The sequence below is a fragment of the Littorina saxatilis genome, linkage group LG1 (assembly GCF_037325665.1).
Source record: "Littorina saxatilis isolate snail1 linkage group LG1, US_GU_Lsax_2.0, whole genome shotgun sequence".
NCBI lineage: Eukaryota > Metazoa > Mollusca > Gastropoda > Littorinimorpha > Littorinidae > Littorina > Littorina saxatilis.
The window spans coordinates 43,480,537-43,503,478 of NC_090245.1; the positions used below are offsets into that span (position 1 = coordinate 43,480,537).

Below are 22,942 nucleotides of genomic sequence, written 5' to 3' on the forward strand. Positions count from 1 at the left end.
GGCAATTGAAGTAAAGTTTGTTAGAAAAGCTATTTCAGCGAATTTCGTTTCTCTCGGCGAACGAAAGTCGCAGCGCTTCTTAATCGGTCTACTGTCTGTTTTGAGGTGTACTTTGTGTGTGAACCTGTGCTTATGTCCATACTCTGTGTTTGATAAAGGCGCATTCAAATCTTTCAAGGAAGAACAAGAAACCACCCAGTAGTAGTGACATCCTGAACATTTTCTGAGCACTTGCCAGATACATGCATGCATAGGTGTGCACATACTTATACAAACATTCATGGCACACTCATAGAACTTGTGGAGATAAGCCTGTGGTGTTTTTGAGTCACTTGAGAAAATGTGACTCTATGTAATCGGTCAGTGTTAGTCTGTCCGGCCGTCCGTCCGGCCGGCCGGCCGTCCGTAGACACCACCTTAACGTTGGACTTTTCTCGGAAACTATCAAAGCGATCGGGCTCATATTTTGTTTAGTCGTGACCTCCAATGACCTCTACACTTTAACGATGGTTTCGTTGACCTTTGACCTTTTTCAAGGTCACAGGTCAGCGTCAAAGGAAAAATTAGACATTTTATATCTTTGACAAAGTTCATCGGATGTGATTGAAACTTTGTAGGATTATTCTTTACATCAAAGTATTTACATCTGTAGCCTTTTACGAACGTTATCAGAAAAACAAGGGAGATAACTAGCCTTTTCTGTTCGGCAACACACAACTTAACGTTGGGCTTTTCTCGGAAACTATAAAAGTGACCGGGCTCAAATTTTATGTGAACGTGACTCCCAGTGACCTCTACACTTTGACGTCTGCTTTGGTGACCTTTGACCTTTTTCAAGGTCACAGGTATGCTTCAGGTATGCATTGTGTTGTGAATAGCAATTTCTTCCTGTCCATCTGATGCCTCATATAATATTCAGAACTGCGAAAGTGACTCGATCGAGCGTTTGCTCTTCTTGTTTCTTCAGAAATCAGTTTAAGGCCAGGCCCGTCAACACCAAAGTTTTGTCCAGCTCCAACCTTGGCATCAAGAAAGTACCCAGCAAGCCAGTGACGCTGCCTGAAGAGTTTGCCCTGTCATCCGGAGTTGCCAAGAAGAATGAAGAGGAGGAACATTACGAGTTCCATGCAAACCCATTGAATAAAAAGATCATGGAAGGCACTGTGGTAAGGTTATGGTTGTGTGGTCAGATCTCCCACAATCACTGTTGAAACACTGGAGCGAGCTGACATTTGGGTGCATTATTTTGTTTTAGTTATGTTAAGGAGTTACGATGTTACTTTAAAAACTTGAATGTGTCACAAAGGTTCATCACAAGGGTTTTTGTCTGTCTGTTTTTTTCATTTAATTGTTGGTAAAAAAAGAAGTCATACTGATAGTAAACTCTGCCCCAAAAAATTATTGCAATGTTTTTCGTACCTCAACTAAAAAATATTCACGTCTGTATTGTTTCATCAAACTTCCTGTGCTGTTGAAGGCATTTCATTTGGTTATCTGTCACACTTTTCGTATCAAAGATATCTTTCACAGGGGTCACGTGACCACCGCTTAAGTAAGGGTTCCCTCAAAATCGACTCCAAAAACGTATGGTACCAATTAAAAGTCGAGCTAAGAACCTCGCTATAAGCCATGTGTGTAGTTTTGCTGCTTTCTGTTTCTCTCCCATCCCCTTGATACTTGGATCAGCTCAACACGTAGGCAGGTTTATACATTCTTCACTCTGTATGATCCAAAAGGAGCGAGGTGCATTACTTTGTTTTATTGGCTCACGTAAGTGTAGCCTATGCGGTGGTAAACTTTGTCTGTCTGTGCGTGTGTGTGTGATAGAAACTTTCCGAGTCTATGGATAAAGCTCGCATAAGAAGATTACATCTCGGTCAAAAGTGTTTGACGTGTGTGATAGAAACTTTAACATTTGAAGACGTCACATTATGACGTAAGAGGGTTAGACGTCACGCAAAGGAATTACTGAAAGTCTCCGTCATTGTTATTGTGAGCGGGCCGAGACTAGTTGGCAGATCCAGTGTCTCGCTTTCTTGCACAGTTTCACCTATGCTTACTGTGTGTATGTGTGACGGAGTGATTGAGTTTGTGTTACTGTTTGTCGATTTCTTACGTGAGCCTTGAAGGCTTCGCCTCTTGTTTTATTTATGGCAAGTAGTTACGGTGTCGCTTTAAAAACTTGAACATGCTTTCTTGCTGTTGTCACAAAGGTTCATCACAAGGGTTTTTGTCTGTCTGTTTTTTCATTTAATTGTTGGTAAAAAAAAAAATGCTGTTATAAGGATTGCCTATCAGTAAAAATGAAGTGCCATTCATAAAAGCAGTCCTATAAAGTTTGAGCTCATGCCTGACAAGTTTTTGACTCACATGCGAAGCAAAAGTGAGTCTATGTACTCACCCGAGTCGTCCGTCCGTCCGTCCGTCCGTCCGGAAAACTTTAACGTTGGATATTTCTTGGACACTATTCAGTCTATCAGTACCAAATTTGGCAAGATGGTGTATGATGACAAGGCCCCAAAAAACATACATAGCATCTTGACCTTGCTTCAAGGTCAAGGTCGCAGGGGCCATAAATGTTGTCTAAAAAACAGCTATTTCTCACATTTTTCCCATTTTCTCTGAAGTTTTTGAGATTGAATACCTCACCTATATATGATATATAGGGCAAAGTAAGCCCCATCTTTTGATACCAGTTTGGTTTACCTTGCTTCAAGGTCAAGGTCACAGGAGCTCTTCAAAGTTGGATTGTATACATATTTTGAAGTGACCTTGACCCTGAACTATGGAAGATAACTGTTTCAAACTTAAAAATTATGTGGGGCACATGTTATGCTTTCATCATGAGACACATTTGGTCCTATATGATCAAGGTCAAGGTCACTTTGACCCTTATGAAATGTGACCAAAATAAGGTAGTGAACCACTAAAAGTGACCATATCTCATGGTAGAAAGGGCCAATAAGCACCATTGTACTTCCTATGTCTTGAATTAACAGCTTTGTGTTGCATGACCTTGGATGACCTTGACCTTGGGTCAAGGTCACATGTATTTTGGTAGGAAAATGTGTAAAGCAGTTCTTAGTGTATGATGTCATTGTTAGGTTTAGGTCAAGCATGTGAGTCGTATGGGCTTTGCCCTTCTTGTTTTTTGTTGACAGGGTGTGAAACCTGTCAAGCCTGCACTTCCCACGGTTCCCATGTCACCTGCCTTCGCCCTGAAACACAGAGTGCGTCTACCTGTGGAGGTGCCTGAAGACAAGGTAGGCATTTCCTGTGTATTCACACCCTCCGGGCTTGTGCAACTCTTGTTTAATGCAAATAATGATCGGTCAGTTACTATGTACTGAACTGGTACTGTGTAAACCCCCCCACCCCCCCTTTTTTTTGTTGTTGTAAAGAACTCCAAACATCTGAGAAAATCAGGTCTAACAAAAAAAGGGAGATGGGGGGTAAATTTTACAGAGGTTAATAACAGAAGATGTAAAAAAAAAATTCAAGGTCTTAAAAAGGGGGAAATCTTAAATTGGGGGGGGGGGGGGGGGGGGGGTTTACTGTATCATTCTTTCATCATGCAAAAAGCATTGATTTGCTTACTGATAGTGTGCAAGAAACAACTTGACAGCATTTCTGTTGGTGTTGAAATTTCATTAAGAAAAAAACAAACATTTCCAAATATATTTTTGTACTGTCTATTTGTGGCTATTTATGGTTTTTGAACACAAGGAGTATGTTTGTTGCAGGCTGACACCAACACCACACTCCGTGCCAAGCCTGTGCCCCATACGGGTATTCCGTTTCAGCCCAAGCTTCCGCACCAACACACAGTGCCGGAACCCTTCAGCGTAGAGGAACGCAGCAAGGCTATGCTAGCTCAGAAAGAAGTGAAAATCAGACAGGTGTTTGAGGAAGAGAGGAAGGTATGTTGTGTCGATGAAATGTGGCTGCATTTGTTGGTCACTGGCGTTAGTTGTTATTGTAATAGACAATGTTCGGAACTAACTCAATAAGTTTGTTCCCATCTCCCCCCTTTCCCCGTCGCGATATAACCTTGAATGGTTGAAAACGACGTTAAACACCAAATAAAGAAAGAAAGAAATAAGTTTGTATTGATTATGGAAGAGTTGCTTTCTCTTGTTTCCATAGAAACACTGTAGCTTGCCTCAGCATTTCTGTGGAAAAGTAAGGCAAAACAAGGGAAAGCAAAACAAGGTAAAGCAACTCTTCGACAACCCATAAACACCCGACAGTTATTTCCAGAAATCATCTATTCAGGTCTAGCTTGTGGTCCAGTTATGAACAACAGTCAGTGGCGAGGAAAAGATGGTAATGCAAATCTAGTCTTTTGTCTTAATCTTGTGTGTCAGACCATAGACCAAATAGCCTGGACCGTCAACTCGTCACGTGACCCTTCGAGGTTACGACGCTCGATTTTCACAGGGGCGCTTAGCGTCCGGTTTGAAAGACAGTGAAAAGAAAGCACGCTCCAGTTATTTGTGACAATGGGAGGTGACAATGAACTGGATTTTCCAAAACTCCAAACTAAACTTAACAAAACTCATCGAAAAACATGTTCCATATGCACTTTAGCTGAGTTTATTTTAGCATTTTCAGAACTTACCTCGGCAACTTCGTCCATGTTTACAATCGACACCGGGTATGACATCCCCCTGATTTCTGAAAGGCCAAGAAGAGCGGGGTAGTAGTTGCGCTGAGAAAGATAGCACGCTTTTCTGTACCTCTCTTCGTTCCTAAATGGGGGTGGCCGCTACCTCGTAATAGAGAGAAAGAGCGGAGAGAGAGCTAGTTGGCGGTCCAGGCTATTTGGTCTATGGTCAGACTTACAGTAATTAAGGATTACAGTGGTACCTTCGATGAAAGGACATCCTTCTGACCGACCAAATGAGTCCCTACATTGCATGTGGCCTGTCATGACAGGTATATATTGGGTAAAGATAATAGAGAAAGGGACAAGTTGTGTCCTTCGAAGGGATGTGTCCTCTTTTCGGAGGGTCTCCACATCGCAGGTACCAAGTGTGTATAGGCAGAGTTGTGGACATAAAATCTTGTAATAGTTTTTTCTTTTTCGTATTTAGACAAGATTAGAAGAGGTCCCCCCCGCGGGTTAGGGGGAAGAATTTACCCGATGCTCCCCAGCATGTCGTCAGAGGCGACTAACGGATTCTGTTTCTCCTTTTACCCTTGTTAAGTGTTTCTTGTATAGAATATAGTCAATTTTTGTAAAGATTTTAGTCAAACAGTATGTAAGAAATGTTAAGTCCTTTGTACTGGAAACTTGCATTCTCCCAGTAAGGTAATATATTGTACTACGTTGCAAGCCCCTGGAGCAAATTTTTGATTAGTGCTTTTGTGAACAAGAAACAATTGACAAGTGGCTCTATCCCATCTTTCCCCGTTGCGATATAACCTTGAATGGTTGAAAACGACGTTAAACACCAAATAAAGAAAGAAAGTTAGAGGAGGTATTTTCACCAGTTTGTGGATCAGAATGTTAATTAGCAAAATCCTACAGTTACTACACCACCTGCTTCTAATCCAAAGGCCCGCGAGTTTCACGCCCAGCCCTTGCCTAGCCTGGAGCCCTTTCACCTGGAGAAGCAAGGCAAGGAGCCCACCAAGCCAGAACCATTCCAACTAGAGACTGACCAGCGGGGAGCGCGCTACATGCAGGATTTGGCTCACAAGGTGGGCAAAGTGCAGGTAAAAGCATGCTGATTTGTAGGAGAGCAGACAACGCGTACCGAATGTCTCGGTCCCAAGGTGCAAAGTGCAGGTTATTCTACTGTTCCTGTGCTGACAAAGTAACTTGGCCAATCATAGCTGCATCGCTAAATGTAAAGGTAAACACTTTTGTTTGATGGCGAGTAGCCGTCTGCACCTCAAAGTTTTGCACACACAAAAAAGGACCAATGTGTCATTCAAGGTGATGAAAAGTTTATGTCTCTTTCGTTGTGTCAGTGGCAGGTCTTGGACCTTGTTTGCCTCAATGCCTAGAATTATAACACATAAGCCGTAGGCTGCTGCTCTTCATTAAGAGGAATATAAAAATAAAAAAACTCCCGAACTGATGGTTAGGCTTTTTGCAGTGAGTCAACCTATTGAAAGACTGCTAACATTCCAAAAATCAAGACTCAAACACAGAAAAGAAAGAAACAAAAAACATACACACTCTCTCTCTCTCTCTCTCTCTCTCTCTCTCTCTCTCTCTCTCTCTCTCTCTCTCTCTCTCTCTCTCTCTCTCTCTCTCTCTCTCTCTTTATCATCTTGTTCAGCCTCTATCAATGTGTTCATCATTTCTCATGACTGACCATCATTCATCATTCTTGAACATCAGCAACACTTTCTAAGCTAAGTTCATTATCTGTACCATAAGTGTTAGTCAGTCTGTCTGTCCACTTCAAAAGACCACTGGGTCGACGTACCTGTGAATGCCTTGTTTGGTAATAAAATTAATTTTCCAAAAACCTAACCATTTTTGTTTTTGACTCACATGCGAAGCAAAAGTGAGTCTATGTACTCACCCGAGTCGTCCGTCCGTCCGTCCGTCCGGAAAACTTTAACGTTGGATATTTCTTGGACACTATTCAGTCTATCAGTACCAAATTTGGCAAGATGGTGTATGATGACAAGGCCCCAAAAAACATACATAGCATCTTGACCTTGCTTCAAGGTCAAGGTCGCAGGGGCCATAAATGTTGCCTAAAAAACAGCTATTTTTCCCATTTTCTCTGAAGTTTTTGAGATTCAATACCTCACCTATATATGATATATAGGGCAAAGTAAGCCCCATCTTTTGATACCAGTTTGGTTTACCTTGCTTCAAGGTCAAGGTCACAGGAGCTCTTCAAAGTTGGATTGTATACATATTTTGAAGTGACCTTGACCCTGAACTATGGAAGATAACTGTTTCAAACTTAAAAATTATGTGGGGCACATGTTATGCTTTCATCATGAGACACATTTGGTCACATATGGTCAAGGTCACTTTGACCCTTATGAAATGTGACCAAAATAAGGTAGTGAACCACTAAAAGTGACCATATCTCATGGTAGAAAGAGCCAATAAGCACCATTGTACTTCCTATGTCTTGAATTAACAGCTTTGTGTTGCATGACCTTGGATGACCTTGACCTTGGGTCAAGGTCACATGTATTTTGGTAGGAAAAATGTGTAAAGCATGTGAGTCGTATGGGCTTTGCCCTTCTTGTTGTTGTGTGCGAGCAGCTGACAGAGGAGGAGGAAGAGCAGCGGAAGGCGGCCCAGTTCAGAGCTCAACCCAACCGCATCATCTACAAAGAGCCCTTCCTGCCCGCCAAGTCTACAAAAGCCCTCACTGGTCAGTTTAGCTCTTTTCTGTCCAGAGCGCACAGAACCACCCGCTCCAGCTCCCACATGCAGATCCCTGAAACACCCACTGTACACGATGCTACCTATGACGCATATCTGTTTCCATTTCTACTAGCTTCCTGCAATGTTTTAGCATTCATAATTTTGGGAAAACGTAGTAGTTGCTTTGCCACGATTTTTTTCTATTTTGAAATTGACAAAGCCGTTTCCAAGCCATGAGGGTAAATGGGTTAGTCAGACCTGGGAACCCATACGATTTCGCCATATTTTGTAAGCATGATTGTCTAGAATACGATCAGTACAGTCAGTGGAAAAAAAATACGAGAACAATTCTTAGTTAAACTTCTTTTCTTCACAAGCGGATCCCGAAGCCGATGACACATGATTACAGTTCTTGTCAGTAAACATTGCAGAAAGAAACATTTGTTTGAAATGTATTGGTAAACTTAAATCTGGTTAGAGTTTTGGGAATGATGTTTTATTAAATCTTAGTCTGAAGGTTTACAGAAAAGTCCTATGTCTCCTGTTCACCTTGAACAGCAAAAAGATTAGGTATAGGTAAAGGGTTACTGGGATTTTTAGTTTTGGGATTAATGTAACCTTAACCCCCCCTCCCCTGCGTTTATAACAGTCCTCCCTTTTTTTAAAAGCTAGTCTTTTTTGGTTTTACAGAGGTGTCTGACTTTGAGCTGAACTCTGACCGGCGAGCCCTGCATCGTGAAGAGTTTGAGATGCGCAAGAAAGAGCGTGAGGTGGAACTGGAGGGCCATCGGCGTCAGAGGGAGCAGCGACAGAAGGAGGAAGAGGAAGCTGCCATCGCCAAACTTCGCGCTGAGATGGTCCACCGCTCCAACCCTGTGCGCCACTATAATCCTCTCGTCATCAAACCCAGTGAAAAGCCTATCACTGAGCCTGAGTCGCCGCGATTCTCTGACCGTCTTCGAGCTAAAGTGCGCCTCTGATGAGTCATTTTGAGTCTTGGTTTTGATAAATTACAAAGAGGAGAGTAAGGAGAGCTGTACGTTTTCTGTGTTGACAGGGCATCACCTGTCACAGACAAATGAATTCGTAGAACAAGAGGAACTACTCATTTCTAAGTGCATCTCTGTGTTTTTTCTTCCCCACTGTTCTTCTGTTCATTAGCTGCTTGGTTCTAAAAAAAAGAACTAGCAAAGCTATAGGGTGCACTTATTTGTTTCAAATGCAAGTGATTTATTCAGTAACTCCTGCATTCTTTTGCATGTTGCGGCATTTTTGTGTATAGTCCAGAAGTGTTCCTTGATACCTGCCCACAGACACAGAAAGCTCATATCAAGTAAAAAATTCTATTAAAACAAAACAATTTTTGTGTGTGTAATTGTAAATGATGTCAAAACTCTTCTTGCAACTGAAACTGTACTGAGATAATGGGCAATATGCAGGGATGGCCTAATCTTACAACAAAATAATTTGCCAGCTGGGCAGGTAACTCCATGAAAGTCACTAGCCTGCCAACAATTCCACACACCCGGTAAATACTAGACACAAACAATGACTCTGTTAGTATGAATGATTGTCAGATTTAACACACAAATTAGCAGTGGTACGTATGATCAACGACTGGACTGCGTTCAGCTGGCATCTTGTTTGGCTTTTATGCACCGTTCTTCACTACCGCAAGTTGCAATAAGTAATTTGTTTCCCGCAACTTGACCTGTTCCAACTTGAGCATTGTTGTTCGAAACCAAATTGCGTTTTTCTGTTCATATGTTCTTAAGAATTTTAAACGAAACAAAACCCACCATTGTCTTCCCATCAGTCTCAAACGTACTGCTTTTCTCTCCGCTATCCGCAATCGCCCGCAAATGTTCTTTGAATGGTTGATATTTATCTTTATTATGCTGTTGTCTCTTTTTTTTTTATCAGCATCAGTATTTTCAAGATACTTTTTGGGCGGATTCATGTGATTATAGAAAACGCGTGTTTGGAAGCAGAAGTGTAAGTAGAAACAGTTCAAATGAAATGTTGATAACGCTTCTGAGATAGGAGCCTCATTCTCGTGTCACTAGAACTTGGATGCGATTTTGCAGACGACAGAAGTCTCTGCATGTGCAGTGTTTATTTGACCTTAAGAAATGGAATTCAATAGTAAAACCAAAAGTTGCTTTGCGTTTGACCAGAATTTTCACTGGCCAGCCGGGCGACGGTTTCTACCAGCCTGGTGGATTTTTTACTTGCCCCTGGCGACGGGGCGGTGGATTTGGCCATCCCTGGCAATATGTGTTTCTACCACTGAAGTGGTGCTGTCTGTATTTATGTACATGTTGTCTTTACATATTGGCTTGCACACACACAAAATCACCCATAGTTAGTGGACAGGACAAGCTGTTTTGGTTTCTGTGTGTAAAATATTGGTGATTTTTTTCCCCCTTCGGTCCTTAAATACATACACTATTTATCCAACAGGCTTTTCTCAAGGTGCAGATGCCATTTTCATTCCAGAAATTTAGTGTGGCTGTGTCAGTTGGTGTGAATCAGAATGTCACGAACATATTTCTTTCAACAACAAAAAGATTTTCAGAAGTTTTCTTCCTTCAAAGTTATTGTCAACTTGAAACACAGTTGAGTGTGGCTGACAAAAAGTTTTGCCAAGCTTAGATTTGCCATACTCAAACAAATAATCACAAGCATGCAACACTTTGGTCTTTCTTGTGAGTCCTTGTACTCCTTTCTGATTTTCACTCTGTGTGGCAATCAGATTTTGTGTCGTAAAATGTTAATTGCTACACTTGAGGTTTTACAAGGGTTGGCATTTCTGTATATATGTCATTTAAGGTCAGGGTCAACTTACCATCTGAAAAAACAGTGAAACTTGGAGCTATAATACAGATATGAAGAAGTTGGCTGAAAAAGATTTAGCGAATGGCCCGATTTTGCCCTTGTCTCGTATTAAAGTGTTTCCAGAAGAATCCTGTACAGCTTTTGGAATGGATTTATGGAAATTTTTGACAGTAGCTGTCGCAAAGATTGATTGCATAACTTAAATAATTTTGATTCTTGAGTAGTTTATGCTAACTAAAGATTTACTTTTGTTTTTATCTCTCAGGTGTAGGTTTATCTGTGTGTTTACTTGTCAATTTTCATTTGATTTTACAAACCTACAACAACATACATGTAGTAACCAATCACATGTTAAATCATAGAACAATTTTAATCTGCCTGTACATATATTGATAATTATATTTGCCTTGATAATAATTATTACGTTTGAAGACTTAGTTGTAAAGACATTGCTGAAACACAGGGTTAAGTCACTCTTTGCAACCAGCCCAACTACATCTGTACTTGCTGTCATTGAAAAACAATTAGGTGGAGGTTGCACGAAAACATGTTTCAGTTAATGTTGATGATCACAGGAAAATTTTGAGGGATTTTCAAAATATAACCTAACCCTTAGATACCTTCCTTACCCTATAAACCATCATCTAAAATCAGAACAACTGTCCAGGTTTTACACAGGGTAGAAACATTCTTCTACTTGGAATCTTACGAAATATCTAGTCTGTGCACCTCCTGTGTAGGGTGGGAATTTTATGATATTGATTGCTTATGCAGCACACACAAAATTTCTTTGCTGAATGAATTTTGCAGTGTTCGGAAATAACTCTGTCAAGGGGTTGTGGAAGAGTTGCTTTCTCTTGTGTTTCCTTTTTGTTTTTACAGTAAGCTTGAGGCAAGCTACACGTGACATAGTAGGCCAATCACCAATGAACGGTATGTCTACATGTGGCGGCCATCTGTGCGACAGAAATCGTGCGAACAACTGACATCCCAGTGAGGATAAACTCCGGTCTGTGCTCATTGCACTGTCTGCTCAATGTAATGCTCTTTTCATTCGAAAGTAGGCACATCTGTGCTGTAAATCGGCATTGCCAATGTGATCGCCTCCCTCTGTGCACAATTCGAGCGACCACGTGTGGAGGCAACTCGCTCACCAGTTATTGGTGTCATGTTTCCAAGGCAAAGCAACTCTTGCACAACCTATACAAAAAATGTCAAATTTATTGCCAGACTTTGTCTATTAGGACATTTATTTAGCAGAAAATTCCCACCCTGCACAGAAAGCAGCCTAGCTGTAGATCACTTGATGTCTGGCATGTGTCCAAAATCGGACCGTGGTGCGTTTTGGCGCTAGACCTAACTTCAAGTCGAAGGATGCTCTGATCTCATGTAAAAGCCTGGATGTATCCATGGTGAATTTTAAACCAGATGGTTTACACATGCAATGGTATTTGTAATGGTTGGTTGGTGATGATAGTCAATTCAATTTTCCAGTGTAACTTGGCTGTATTGCTTTTTTTTATGCTGATATCGATAGCCTGGTTTTTGGTATTGTGTAAATATGTTTTAATTGTGTAGCGTGCTGAGTGAATTGAATGAAGGATTAACTGTAATTGAATGAATGTATGAAATACGCATGTACTGTAGATGCTTTTTCATCTATTGTCAGACAGGTTCTAAACATTATGTCTGTATCCTTATTTCAATGAAGAATATTAAAGTTTTTATCAACGGGGACAAAAAATGTAATGTTACATCCCAATATAAGGTTTCTCATGCAGTGTTAGTCAACAACACACACACACTCATGCACATGTATTTATTTTTTGACACAGTGATTTGCATACATTTACATTAAACAATTTTTTTTTTAATCACCTGGATTAATTTAGAAGGGTTCAGTTTTATTCTGATAGATGAAGCCCCTGTTAGTGTTAATGTTTTTCATATACATGTGCAAAACTGAATAAATATTTTTGTACCATGCAGTGACTTAATTGTGTTGAATTTGTTGGTCAGTGCTCAATCTTTCCTGATTTATATTTAAGAAATGATGTCTCAATTGCACTGGACTTTTGGCCTGGTCATAGGAAAAGAATACTGCATCCATTCTTTTTATTGTCTTCTAATTTTTTCTTTTTCTTTCAACTTCAAGTTATCACTTCATAAGAAGCTAGGACCTTGCGCGTCACTCTTGCAGCACATATCAATATGTGCATGTCATTGATACTGGGTAACAGTTAGGGGACATGAGCACTTTGACAAAAAGTGTCAATAATCAAACTTCAACAGGCTTGTCCACATACAAAAGACCTGTTTTCAATCAGATATTACAAAGACATAAGTTGGAAGGTTCTCGAGCATCTACGTCATCACAACACATTGACAAGTGGGTCGGGTCGACTGCGTGTTGTCAGTTAGTGTGGTTTGCGTACATTACAGAAGGAAATGAAACTAAGTGAGATCGGAAAATCGTCTGCGTTTATCGCCGATCATTGATATTTTTGAAAGATCTATTGCTCAATTAATTAAGTCAGTTATAATCCAACAAATAAAATAATGTTGTTGCTGTAAAATGTGCGCGTTAGTACTTTTGACAATTCATTCTCCCTAAAGCGTTTATGGAAACGAAAGTAACGTACGATAAGCCTTTTTTTCAATTCCATCTAAATCTGAAATAGCTAAATGTTATATTATTTTCTGTTTTTATTGTAAAAATGTGTCCTAACCTAAAATCATGTGGCCCAACAAAAACACCAGTGCATAGAAGTGAGAAGCTTTGTTCATGTCCCACTTTCAAGCGCCATTTTGATGCCATGCTTCTATAAACAAAAATTTTAAAAAATTCACAAGCACAACTTTTTTTGCAAACATGTTTTATTTCATCAGACAAATTTTTGCTTTGTGAGAGCAAGTTTATAGACCAGCAAAGTTAGTCACTCACTGATTTTGTAACTGTTACCCAGTATAATGGACGTGCACATGATATGCCAAGACTAATAAATGGAACTGAAGTTCATTATTTGGGGAGCTAAGCATAATAATAGTGTTGTTCCAAGACTAAGATGACCACAGGTCAGTTGGACCTGGACAGAAATATGTATAGGTCTTATTGTCTTTGCTAAAAAGAATGTGTAGTCACAAAAGCTGCATGTCAAAACTATCAGACAATCAACCGGCCAGGGGTCACCGTCAGATCGTAAAAGTATGCGTCAATGACCAAAAACCAAGGCCTGGGAACAATATTGTAATATGTAATGGAGTAATTGCATCAAAACCTGAATCTGAGTAGCAAACACTGTCTTTTGAAGATAGTATTGTCCAAATCACCTTAACCTTGTCTCGCACACGGCCTGGTATCATTCACTACTTTCAGTTGTGGCTTGTTTCTAGTTTGTCTTACATAAATATTCATTCGTTCATATCAATAATTTGATAATACAGAGGACCCCCCCCCCCAAAAAAAAAAAAAATTAAAAAATAATAACGTTGATTTTTGACTCACATGCGAAGCAAAGGTGAGTATGTACTCACCCGAGTCGTCCGTCCGGAAAACTTTAACGTTGGATATTTCTTGGACACTATTAAGTCTATCAACACCTGATAATAATAATAATAATAATAATAAATAACTTTTCTATAGCGCGAGTCCCATCAATTGGCTCCAGGCGCTTTACAAATTCATTATAGAATAAACTAGCACAAATCAACAAGCATACAAAGCATACATTTAACTGAGACATAACACCAAGAACCCAAGCACTAAGCAAAACTTAGCGTACAATGTTAAAAGTACACACACACACACACACACACACACACACACACACACACACACACACGCACACACGCACGCACGCACGCGCACACACAAAGATACCATTGACAAAGAGACCATAAAGCACATACAGGGTAGAGAGTTCCAAAACAGAATAGAGTTGTGGAGAGTCTACTCAGGCTAAGCAAAGGCTTTACGAAACAGGTATGTTTTGAGTTGGGTTTTGAAGGAGGAAAGGCTGCTGGAGTCACGGATAGAACTTGGAAGCGAGTTCCAGACGGTCGGAATCTGGTACCTAAAGGTTCTTTCACCAAAGGTCTTGGTCCTGGTTTTGGGGATGCGAAGGAGTTTTTCAGAGGAGGATCTGAGAGAACGGGATGGCTCGTAGATACTGAGGGAATGGGACAAATAGGGGGGGAGTGATTTCTCAAAACAGCGGTACCCTAACAGGGCGAGCTTGTACTCGATTCTGTACTTCATAGGAAGCCAGTGAAGGGTGGTAAGTAGGGGAGTGACATGGTCTTTCTTAGACTTCTGCAGAATGAGCCTTGCAGCACTGTTCTGGACTCTCTGTAAGCGATCAAGTTCTTCAGTGGGGAGGCCGGCAAGCAATGAGTTGCAGTAGTCAAGTCGACTCAGGATCAGAGAGGAGACAAGTTGAACAGTGGCTTGGAGTGTCAGGAATGATCTGACAGAGGAAATCTTGCGCAACTCAAAAAAGGCACATTTACAAACAAAACTAATGTGTTTTTGCATTGTCAGAGCAGAGTCCAGGTACACGCCTAGGTCCTTAACAGCGGTTTGGGAAACAATCTGAGTGTCGCCTATTGTCAGGGAAGTACAGTCAATCTGATTTAAAGCATGCCTTGAGCCTGACAGCATCACCTCAGTTTTTGAGTCATTCAGCTTGAGTTTATTGTCTATCATCCAGTCTTTAACCTGATGTGGCCTGATGGTGTATGGTTACAAGATCTCAAAAAACATGTGCGGCAACTTGACCTCACTTCAAGTTCAAGGTCACAGGGGCCGTAACTGTTGTCTTAAAAACGACCATTTTTCACATTTTCGCATTTTTTTCTGAAGTTATCGAGAATGGCAACCGTTGCTATGTATGCTATACAGGGCAATGTAAGCCCTATCTTTGGACACCAGTTTGGTTGACCTTGCTTCAAGGTCAAGGTCGCAAGGGTCCTTTAAAGTTGGATTGTATACATAGTTTGAAGTGACCTTGACCTTGAACTATGGAAGGTAACTCTTCCAAATCTACATATGTGTGAGGGAAATACATTATACTGTACTTACTAAAGTGAGTATATACTCACCGACATCGTCCGCCTGTCCTGCCGGGCGTCCGTCCCCCCCGTCTGTCTGTGAAACCTTTAACATTGTATATTTCTTGGACACTATTAAGTCTATCAACACCAATTGTGGCCTGATGGTGTATGGTTACAAGATCTTCAGAAACATGTTTGGCAACTTGACCTCACTTCAAGGTCAAGGTCACAGGGTCCTTCAAAGTTGAAATGTATATATTTTGAAGTGACCTTGACCTTGAACTATTGAAAATAACTCTTCCAAAACTACATATGTGTGAGGGAAATACATTAGATCTTCAGAAACATGTTTGGCAACTTGACCTCACTTCAAGGTCAAGGTCACAGGGTCCTTCAAAGTTGAAATGTATATATTTTGAAGTTTTATTGTAAAATTATTCTGAAAGAAAGATCAAGGTCTGTTCAGCATGTGAGTCGTGTGGGCTTTGCCCTTCTTGTTCTGAAGTCTTATAACCCTCACCGTGTTTTCTGGTTTGTGGACGAGCCTCACAAAAGTGTCTGTAACTCTGAAACTATTGGGAATTTTTGATTTATATAGCCAATGAATGTACAACCACATTTCAACAGAGCAAAGTTTGTTAAAAATTGCTATCGAGACACTGCTGTATTGTTTACACTGCCAACTTTTTGCCACATTGGTCTCAACAACTTCTGTGCAACTTCCGACTATCTTAAAGGCACAGTACGCCTCCCGTAAACCATCACAGATACTGTCAGGCTTTTACACACACTGTACAAACACCCTTCCATTTGAACACTCACCGAACGGGAACATCCTAGGTGCCCTACGTAAAGAGCGAGCAATTTTCAAAGAATTAATTTTTCGGATTGAGAACAAAATGAGTTACTTCCTTTCAACTGGCGATCCCGTGGAGCGATGATTGTGCGTTTTGGCGCTAGACCTAACTTTTAAAATCTAAATAATAAATTGACAGCTTGTTACACAAACATTCTTAAATCATAAAAGAATTATTTTTTCATCAAGACAAGATCAGTATAATTCGAAGTTTTGAAAGTTTGAAAAAAGAAAAGCCAGGAAGGAGGGTCACGCAAGGTCGTGGTATAGACCCTATCGGTATTCCAAGCTCTCGTAATCTCTCGCAAACTTCAGAGCATAGCAAAGCCGCATGCGGTACAGCGATCTCGTGCGAGCTGCACAAGCCAAGGTTCGAAGTTCTCGCGATGTTCAAAGCATAACAAAGAGCGTGTCTCGCGAGAGCTGCTCAGATACCAAAAAGGTATATTGGCGTAGCAGACGACGGTTTATAGGCAGTCAAAAGCCATCGCTCGAGTTCTTATGAACCACATTCGTTTGTTTCGTGAAAAGTCAGAGGTACATAATAACGTGCTATTGCAGATAAGCTCACAGCGAGCCGCATTCAAATTACAAACTGACGACTGCATTGTGAAAAAGGGAAACTGGATCACACGGGTTCACGATGGCTCAGGGGTAAGATAAACCACGCAAAAATAAATTCTTTGAAAATTGCTCTCTCTTTACGTCAGTAGGGCACCTAGGATGTTCCCGTTTGGTGAGCGTTCAAATGGAAGGGTGTTTGTACTGTGTGTAAAAGCCTGACAGTATCTGTGATGGTTTACGGGAGGCTTACTGTGCCTTTAAGTATTAGTTTCGGGAAAATTTGCAAACTGTACATGTACAATCATTGATTTCGGGACTACGAGGTTGACAAATAGGGATATAATCATGTACAGAATTCTGTACAGCAAACGTTACCCGAAACCCCACCTATACGCGGCGTGTTTGACCACATTTCCATTTCTGTGATCGTGTGGTCTAACCAGAATGCGTTAAAAGGACAGTTGAGTTTAACAATTTGAGGCAGCCCTTTCTCTAGGTTACAGTGAATAATAGAAGGATATATCCACATTTTGACCTGAGAGAGAGAAGGACGGACACACATGCAGAGAATCATGCACAGATTATAGGCCTATGCGTGCGCACGGAGGCATTCACACACAAACACACTCACATGCACACAGACAAGCAACAAGTATATTTTGGTACAGATTGGTTTTTCTACGTTGGAAAATCTAGATTAAATTTCAACTTTCGTGAAGCAGCTAAGATTCGTGTTGATGGACAAGTGTAAGAACAACAGACCATGATAACTAAATAATAATGTCTCCCTCTTTTCGTGTGTGAAGTTCGAAAACGAAATCCTCCCTCCCAGAGTCCAAGGGAGACCATTCCAAATTTCGGTGAGGTCCCGGACTTTCGGAGATGTGCAGGTAGCTAGTAGACTATTCCAACTAGAATTTTAACGGTAAATGTATTACTTCATGAAAAATTAGGACAAAATAGAGAGGGCTTTACATCGAAGTGTTAGCCGGAAACGTCACCTGTCTCACTCTCTCTGTCCTGCTATTATCCTTCCGTATTGATAAAGTTTTCGAGTTTCCTCCCTCGCTCGAGTCTCTCTCTCTCTCTCTCTCTCTCTCTCTCTCTCTCCTCTCTCTCTCTCTCTCTCTCTCTCTCTCTCTCTCTCTCTCTCTCTCTCTCTCTCTCTCTCTCTCTCCTCTCGTTCTCTCCACGCATAACACACCCCGTGACCCAGGCAGCATGTTTACATCACGACCAGTATTTTCATGCACAAACAGAACCGAATATAGTCTTCATAAAACGTTTGTTTTCATTCAGCCACCTGCGAAACTTTTAGTTTACCCATAATGTACAAACAAGCCTTCAAACTCTTGTTTATACTGGTAACCAGAAATCTAAATGCAGGCAAACAAACAAACAATCACACACAAACAACCAAGCCAAACATATAGAGTGAAACCAATACAACCCAGAATACACAATTATGTCATTAGCAGACAGCACACACATACAAGGATACACGCCTCAGCCTTATAAAACTAAAAAAGGTGGCTGAAGAAAAAATGGGAAAAATCACATAGTCCTGCTGTATGAGTGGTTGGGGTGGGGCTGGAGACTTATAGATTGCAAATCAATATGTCATGGCTCTATGTTGGACACTGTTTCAGCTCACCCCCTGAATCAAGCTGTCACAGCAGAAACAGAATTGTGTCTCAAGGCTGTGTATACAACTGTACTTGACCAGTGAAGACAAAGGAGACTGTATTAAAACATTTTTGGCTACATTAGCTTGTGGTGACTGAAGGCAATAATGAATGCTTCAAATGTGAAAGTGAGCACAGCATGTATATTTTGCCTTTAAGATAGGAACATGTGTGACTTAGACTTAGTATTGAAAATGAAAACACTGAGCAATCACTTTGTTTAAGAGCTGATTCATAAGCAACGAAAACCTTCAGAAGTCTTTTGTTGTGTCTGACTGCAGTTATGGTGAACATCATCTTGAACATTCCCCACAGCGAACCTGTCTTGAATTCAAACGGCATACTGCACTGTCTGTAGTGTGAAACAAATTAAGGTGACACTATCAGACAGAACAGGAGATCTCAGCAAATACAGAGACAATATACTGTTGCAATGTCTGTGCCTGTAAAGTCAGAAACTGAAATGACTAGCAGTTCCGGCACCATGCATCCAGCCCCAACAGACCCTGTGACAAGTGACTCTTACAACTTTGCTGCCACAGAGCTGGTAGAACTAGACTCTGAGACTGCAGAGAAGGTTGTGCAAAGCGCTGTCATACAAGAGAGCAGTGAAGCTGATCAGACTCTGAGTGCGTCATCCGCTTCCAGTGGCTCTGGCGTTAAACCAAACTGGCAGCGCTCTGAAACACTAAAACTCATCAAGCTCTACAAGGAATATCAAGGATTCTTTGAGGATCAGCGATACAAGAAAAAGGCGGTAAGAAATGTGGGAACACCTATGCAATTATGCACATAGTCATAGACACACAAACACACATACGCATGCACGCACACACTCACATACACACACACACGTGCATGTACGCGCATACACACACAAAGACACATGCATGCACACACTCATGCCTCATCTCAGTGCTCTCCGCTTCCTGAAGTTAATTGTCCAATTTATTGCTCATATCTATATATATTGTTTATTGAGAATGATTACCCGCTTTCTGGATATACTGCACAAGCCCTAGAGCTGTGAATTTTGTTGATTGATTGATTGTTATATTGATTGACTGATTGATATATTGATTGATTTCATTCATTCATTCATTCATTTTTTAATTTTTTTAATTTCTGTATAATAAATATAAACAATAAGAAATGTTCAGTGTGCAGAATTCACAGAGGTGAACATTTAGCTGTTATAAAGGGAATGCATTTACTCCATATTCACCTATTTTTCCTTCAGGTATGGGCAATGCTTACTGCGAAGCTGACCAAGGGCAGTGGAAAGTCAAGGATGAAGTACACCGCGATGCAAGTGTACAATCGCTGGAAAAACCTCACCAAAATGTACAGAGACAACCTTCGGCTTCTAGAAGAAAGTGGCTACTTATCCAGCAAATGTCAGTATTTCTACGAAGTAGACACCATTTTCGGCAGTAGCAGCAAAGTTGGTGCCGCAAGCACTGCTGCAATTTCGAATAGATTTGCTCAAAAGAAGGGTGTATCATCACAGCAAAATGGTCAAAGCAGTAAACCGAAGATAAAGGGTGTATCAGGGCTTACTGGTTATGTTGACATAGCTCCGAAGACACCACCGGTCGACGTATCTCTTTGTGGCCCTGTAAACTCAACTCCTGTCATTGTCTTTGACGAGAGAAGCGCTTCTCATCCTTTGACTCTGTCTAACGGTGAGCAGAACGGATTTGGAGAAGTTGTGCATGCAGTGAATGAGCTGTATAAGGATCAGGAGAAGACAGACTTGTGGAAACTGCAGAGATTGGAGCAGATGCACCGGGAAAAAATGCAGGTGTTTGCACAATTCTTGGACATTCTCAGTGATGACCAGCTGTAGTTTGATTTGTGTGTGTGTGTGTGTGTGTGTGTGTGTGTGTGTGTGTGTGTGTGTGTGTGTGTGTGTGTGTGTCCATGGATACATTTCAATTCAAAGAGGTGAAAAAGCTGAGATTGAGAGACATGTGGGACGTGTTCTCAGTGGTTTGTGGCCGGTATGTGCGTGTGTGTGTGTGTGTGCGTGCGCACATGCATGTGTGTTTGTCTGTGTGTGGAGCAGGTGTTTATTATTATGCATTCCAAAGAGGAGAGGGGATTGAGAGGGGCTAAGTTTGGGTGACCTAAAGAAGTGTGTTATAACTGTTCTCAGTGGTATGTGTCATCTGTGTGTGTGTGTGTGTGTGTGTGTGTGATCCTATTTTAATTACATCAGGAAGTGGTGAATGCAATCATGAGAATGATGAGAACGCTTCTTTGGCAATGACTCTTTTTCAGTAAAGCCCAAAATACAAATTGTGTGTTTATGGTTGTCCGACCTGAAATGTTTTTTCTGCCAATACCAAACTTTTTTTTATGGAACCCCCACTTGCACACACACACACACACACACACACACACACACACACATTCCTTCCTAACCCCAAAAGTGGGTTCATAGCCGATAGTGCACTTGGACTACAACGGCACTGCGCGCAGTGCCTTTGTAGTGCGCTTGCACTACAACCGCACTGACTGCAGTATCCGCTCCGGCATGGACGAATTTGACACTAAAAAAGGCATAAAATGTGACCTATTTCGTAGCCTATAGGGGACGGAATTTTGACGGAAAGAGTGTCATCATCTTGAATATGGCATTCTTTCCGTTAAAAAAAGTGTTTCCGAGATATTTGTGGAGTGACATTTTGGGGTCATTTCCCACTGTTTGCACCATGGAAAAAAAGTGGGTTTATGAAAATGAACCCACTTTTTTTCATGAACCCATTTGTGTCGAGTGTTTACAACAAAAAGAACCCATTTTGCACTTTTGGACCGCACACACACACACACACACACACACACACACACACACAATCGTATAAACAAAGCACATAATACATTAGAGGTTGTTTTTTGTTTGGCTCTGGATAATTGCTAGTTGCAAATGTCGTTACAAAATGTCAAGCAGTGATTGTGCTATATAACAATAATTCAGTTTTTCTTTGTGTGAACTACTTTACACACATCCCTCTCTCACTCCCTCTCTCAGTATTTCTGTATCTCTTTCTGTCTGTCTCTCTTTCCAGCTCGCTCAGTCTGTGTCGCTCTCTCGCTCGTCACAGTGCCGTCTCTTTTGTTAAAAACTCTGCAGACATACACCATCACCCTCGTCTTGATTCTAAGGCTACTGGGATTTCAGTTGGTTTTTTTTTTAGATCAATCAATCAATCAATCAATCAATATGAAGCTTATATAGCGCGTATTCCGTGGGTACAGTTCTAAGCGCTTGTCGAAGAGTTGTCAACACAGGACTAACAAAGAAACTAACATCTTCAGACGGACACGAACCCTATCACACACTAGCAAACCCTGGTAAACATACAACAAACAACTGTTTAACAACAATGTACACATCAATAGCTAGGTCCAAACAAAATAATATTAAGCACAAAGAAAACACCTCTCACAGAGCACAGCACAAGAATGTCTTTTGGGGCACAACACATCACGTCGAGCATGAAAGTCGCAGCCAGCTACGGGAAGAACTGAGTCTTCAACCTACTCTTGAACGCGTCAAGAGAGGGGCTCTGGCGAAGCTCAAGCGGCAGGGAGTTCCAGACGGAGGGGCCCGCAGAGGGAAATGCACGCTGACCAGCAGATGCGAGTTTCGAGCGAGGGATGTGGAGGCGGAGAGGGTCAGCAGCAGAACGGAGGGGACGGTCGGAGGGCTGGGTGTACAGGTCCAGGGAGGATTGAAGGTACTCGGGAGCAGAGTCGTTGAGACACTTGTAGACCAGAGTGGACAGTTTGTAGGAGATTCGGGTGTTGACAGGGAGCCAGTGCAAGGAGCGAAGTAGGGGGGTGATGTGGTCTCGCTTCGTCTTCCTCAACGTCAGCCTGGCAGCGGCGTTCTGGACTCGTTGTAGGCCATGAATGGATGAGGCGGGGAGGCCAGCCAGAAGGGAGTTGCAGTAGTCCAGACGACTGAAGATGAGGGAGACAACCAGCTTGACACAGGCGTCGTGGGTGAGGTAGCGACGGATGGAGGCGATGCGTCGTAGGTGGAAAAAGCTGGTCTTGATGATGAAGGAGATGTGTGTCTGCATGGAGAGAGTGGAGTCGAGAAAGACGCCAAGGCTCTTGACAGCAGGGGAGAATGGAACAGTCGCGTCATCCAGCTGGAGGTCGGTCACAGTGAGGGAAGCAATCTTCTGTCGTGTTCCAACGAGAAGGGCCTCCGTCTTCTCACTGTTCAGCTTCAGCTTGTTCTCAGTCATCCAGTTCTTGATGTCAGTGAAACAACTGGAGATGGATCCAAGGAGATCGTCAACGTCCTCCGGCTTGGCGCTGTTCTGAAGCTGCGTGTCATCGGCAAAGGAGTTCAGTGTAGTTTAGGCCGTGGCGTTCGATCACCAGGGAGAGGGGTTGGGTGTACAGGGTGAAAAGGACAGGGCCGAGGACAGATCCTTGTGGGACAGATCCTTGTTTCTTGTCTCCAGAGCCAGGTGGCCGTGCGAGTCCGACTGAGTCAGCATTGCTCTCTTCTTATTCCCTGTTTTGTTCTCGGCCTACTCTGATCCTTGTAGTAAAAGCTTGACTAACTTTAAAAAC

General features: G+C 41.7%; 2 protein-coding genes and 1 long non-coding RNA gene across 4 annotated transcripts in view; 2 read left to right on the plus strand and 1 right to left on the minus strand.

Moving 5' to 3' along the window:
• Positions 1–12,175, plus strand: part of LOC138970627 (targeting protein for Xklp2 homolog) — a 28,129-nt gene extending 15,954 nt beyond the window's left edge. Inside the window, exons 8-13 of one of the 2 annotated variants that reach the window (XM_070343100.1) lie at positions 968–1,166; positions 3,162–3,263; positions 3,744–3,920; positions 5,563–5,721; positions 7,247–7,358; positions 8,042–12,175. In XM_070343100.1, the coding sequence (XP_070199201.1) occupies positions 968–1,166; positions 3,162–3,263; positions 3,744–3,920; positions 5,563–5,721; positions 7,247–7,358; positions 8,042–8,331 (1,039 nt within the window). In that variant the 3' untranslated portion in view covers positions 8,332–12,175. The remainder of the gene's footprint in view (positions 1–967; positions 1,167–3,161; positions 3,264–3,743; positions 3,921–5,562; positions 5,722–7,246; positions 7,359–8,041) is intronic. The other variant, XM_070343105.1, reaches the window with a different exon arrangement.
• The window catches only part of LOC138970656 (uncharacterized), a 273,936-nt gene that overhangs the window by 183,367 nt on the left and 67,627 nt on the right, over positions 1–22,942 (minus strand). The window lies entirely within an intron of this gene.
• Positions 17,495–20,647, plus strand: LOC138970568 (uncharacterized). Its single transcript, XM_070343037.1, has 3 exons — positions 17,495–17,551; positions 18,311–19,103; positions 19,587–20,647. The coding sequence occupies exons 2-3, from the start codon at positions 18,780–18,782 to the stop codon at positions 20,193–20,195; spliced, it is 933 nt and encodes a 310-aa protein (XP_070199138.1). The 5' UTR covers positions 17,495–17,551; positions 18,311–18,779; the 3' UTR covers positions 20,196–20,647.

Bases quoted from the DNA above. Each gene is read 5' to 3' on its own strand.
- LOC138970568 (XM_070343037.1), top strand. From the start codon at position 18,780: ATGTCTGTGCCTGTAAAGTCAGAAACTGAAATGACTAGCAGTTCCGGC. The intron at 19,104-19,586 runs GTAAGAAATGTG...TTTTTCCTTCAG, and splicing joins AGCGATACAAGAAAAAGGCG to GTATGGGCAATGCTTACTGC.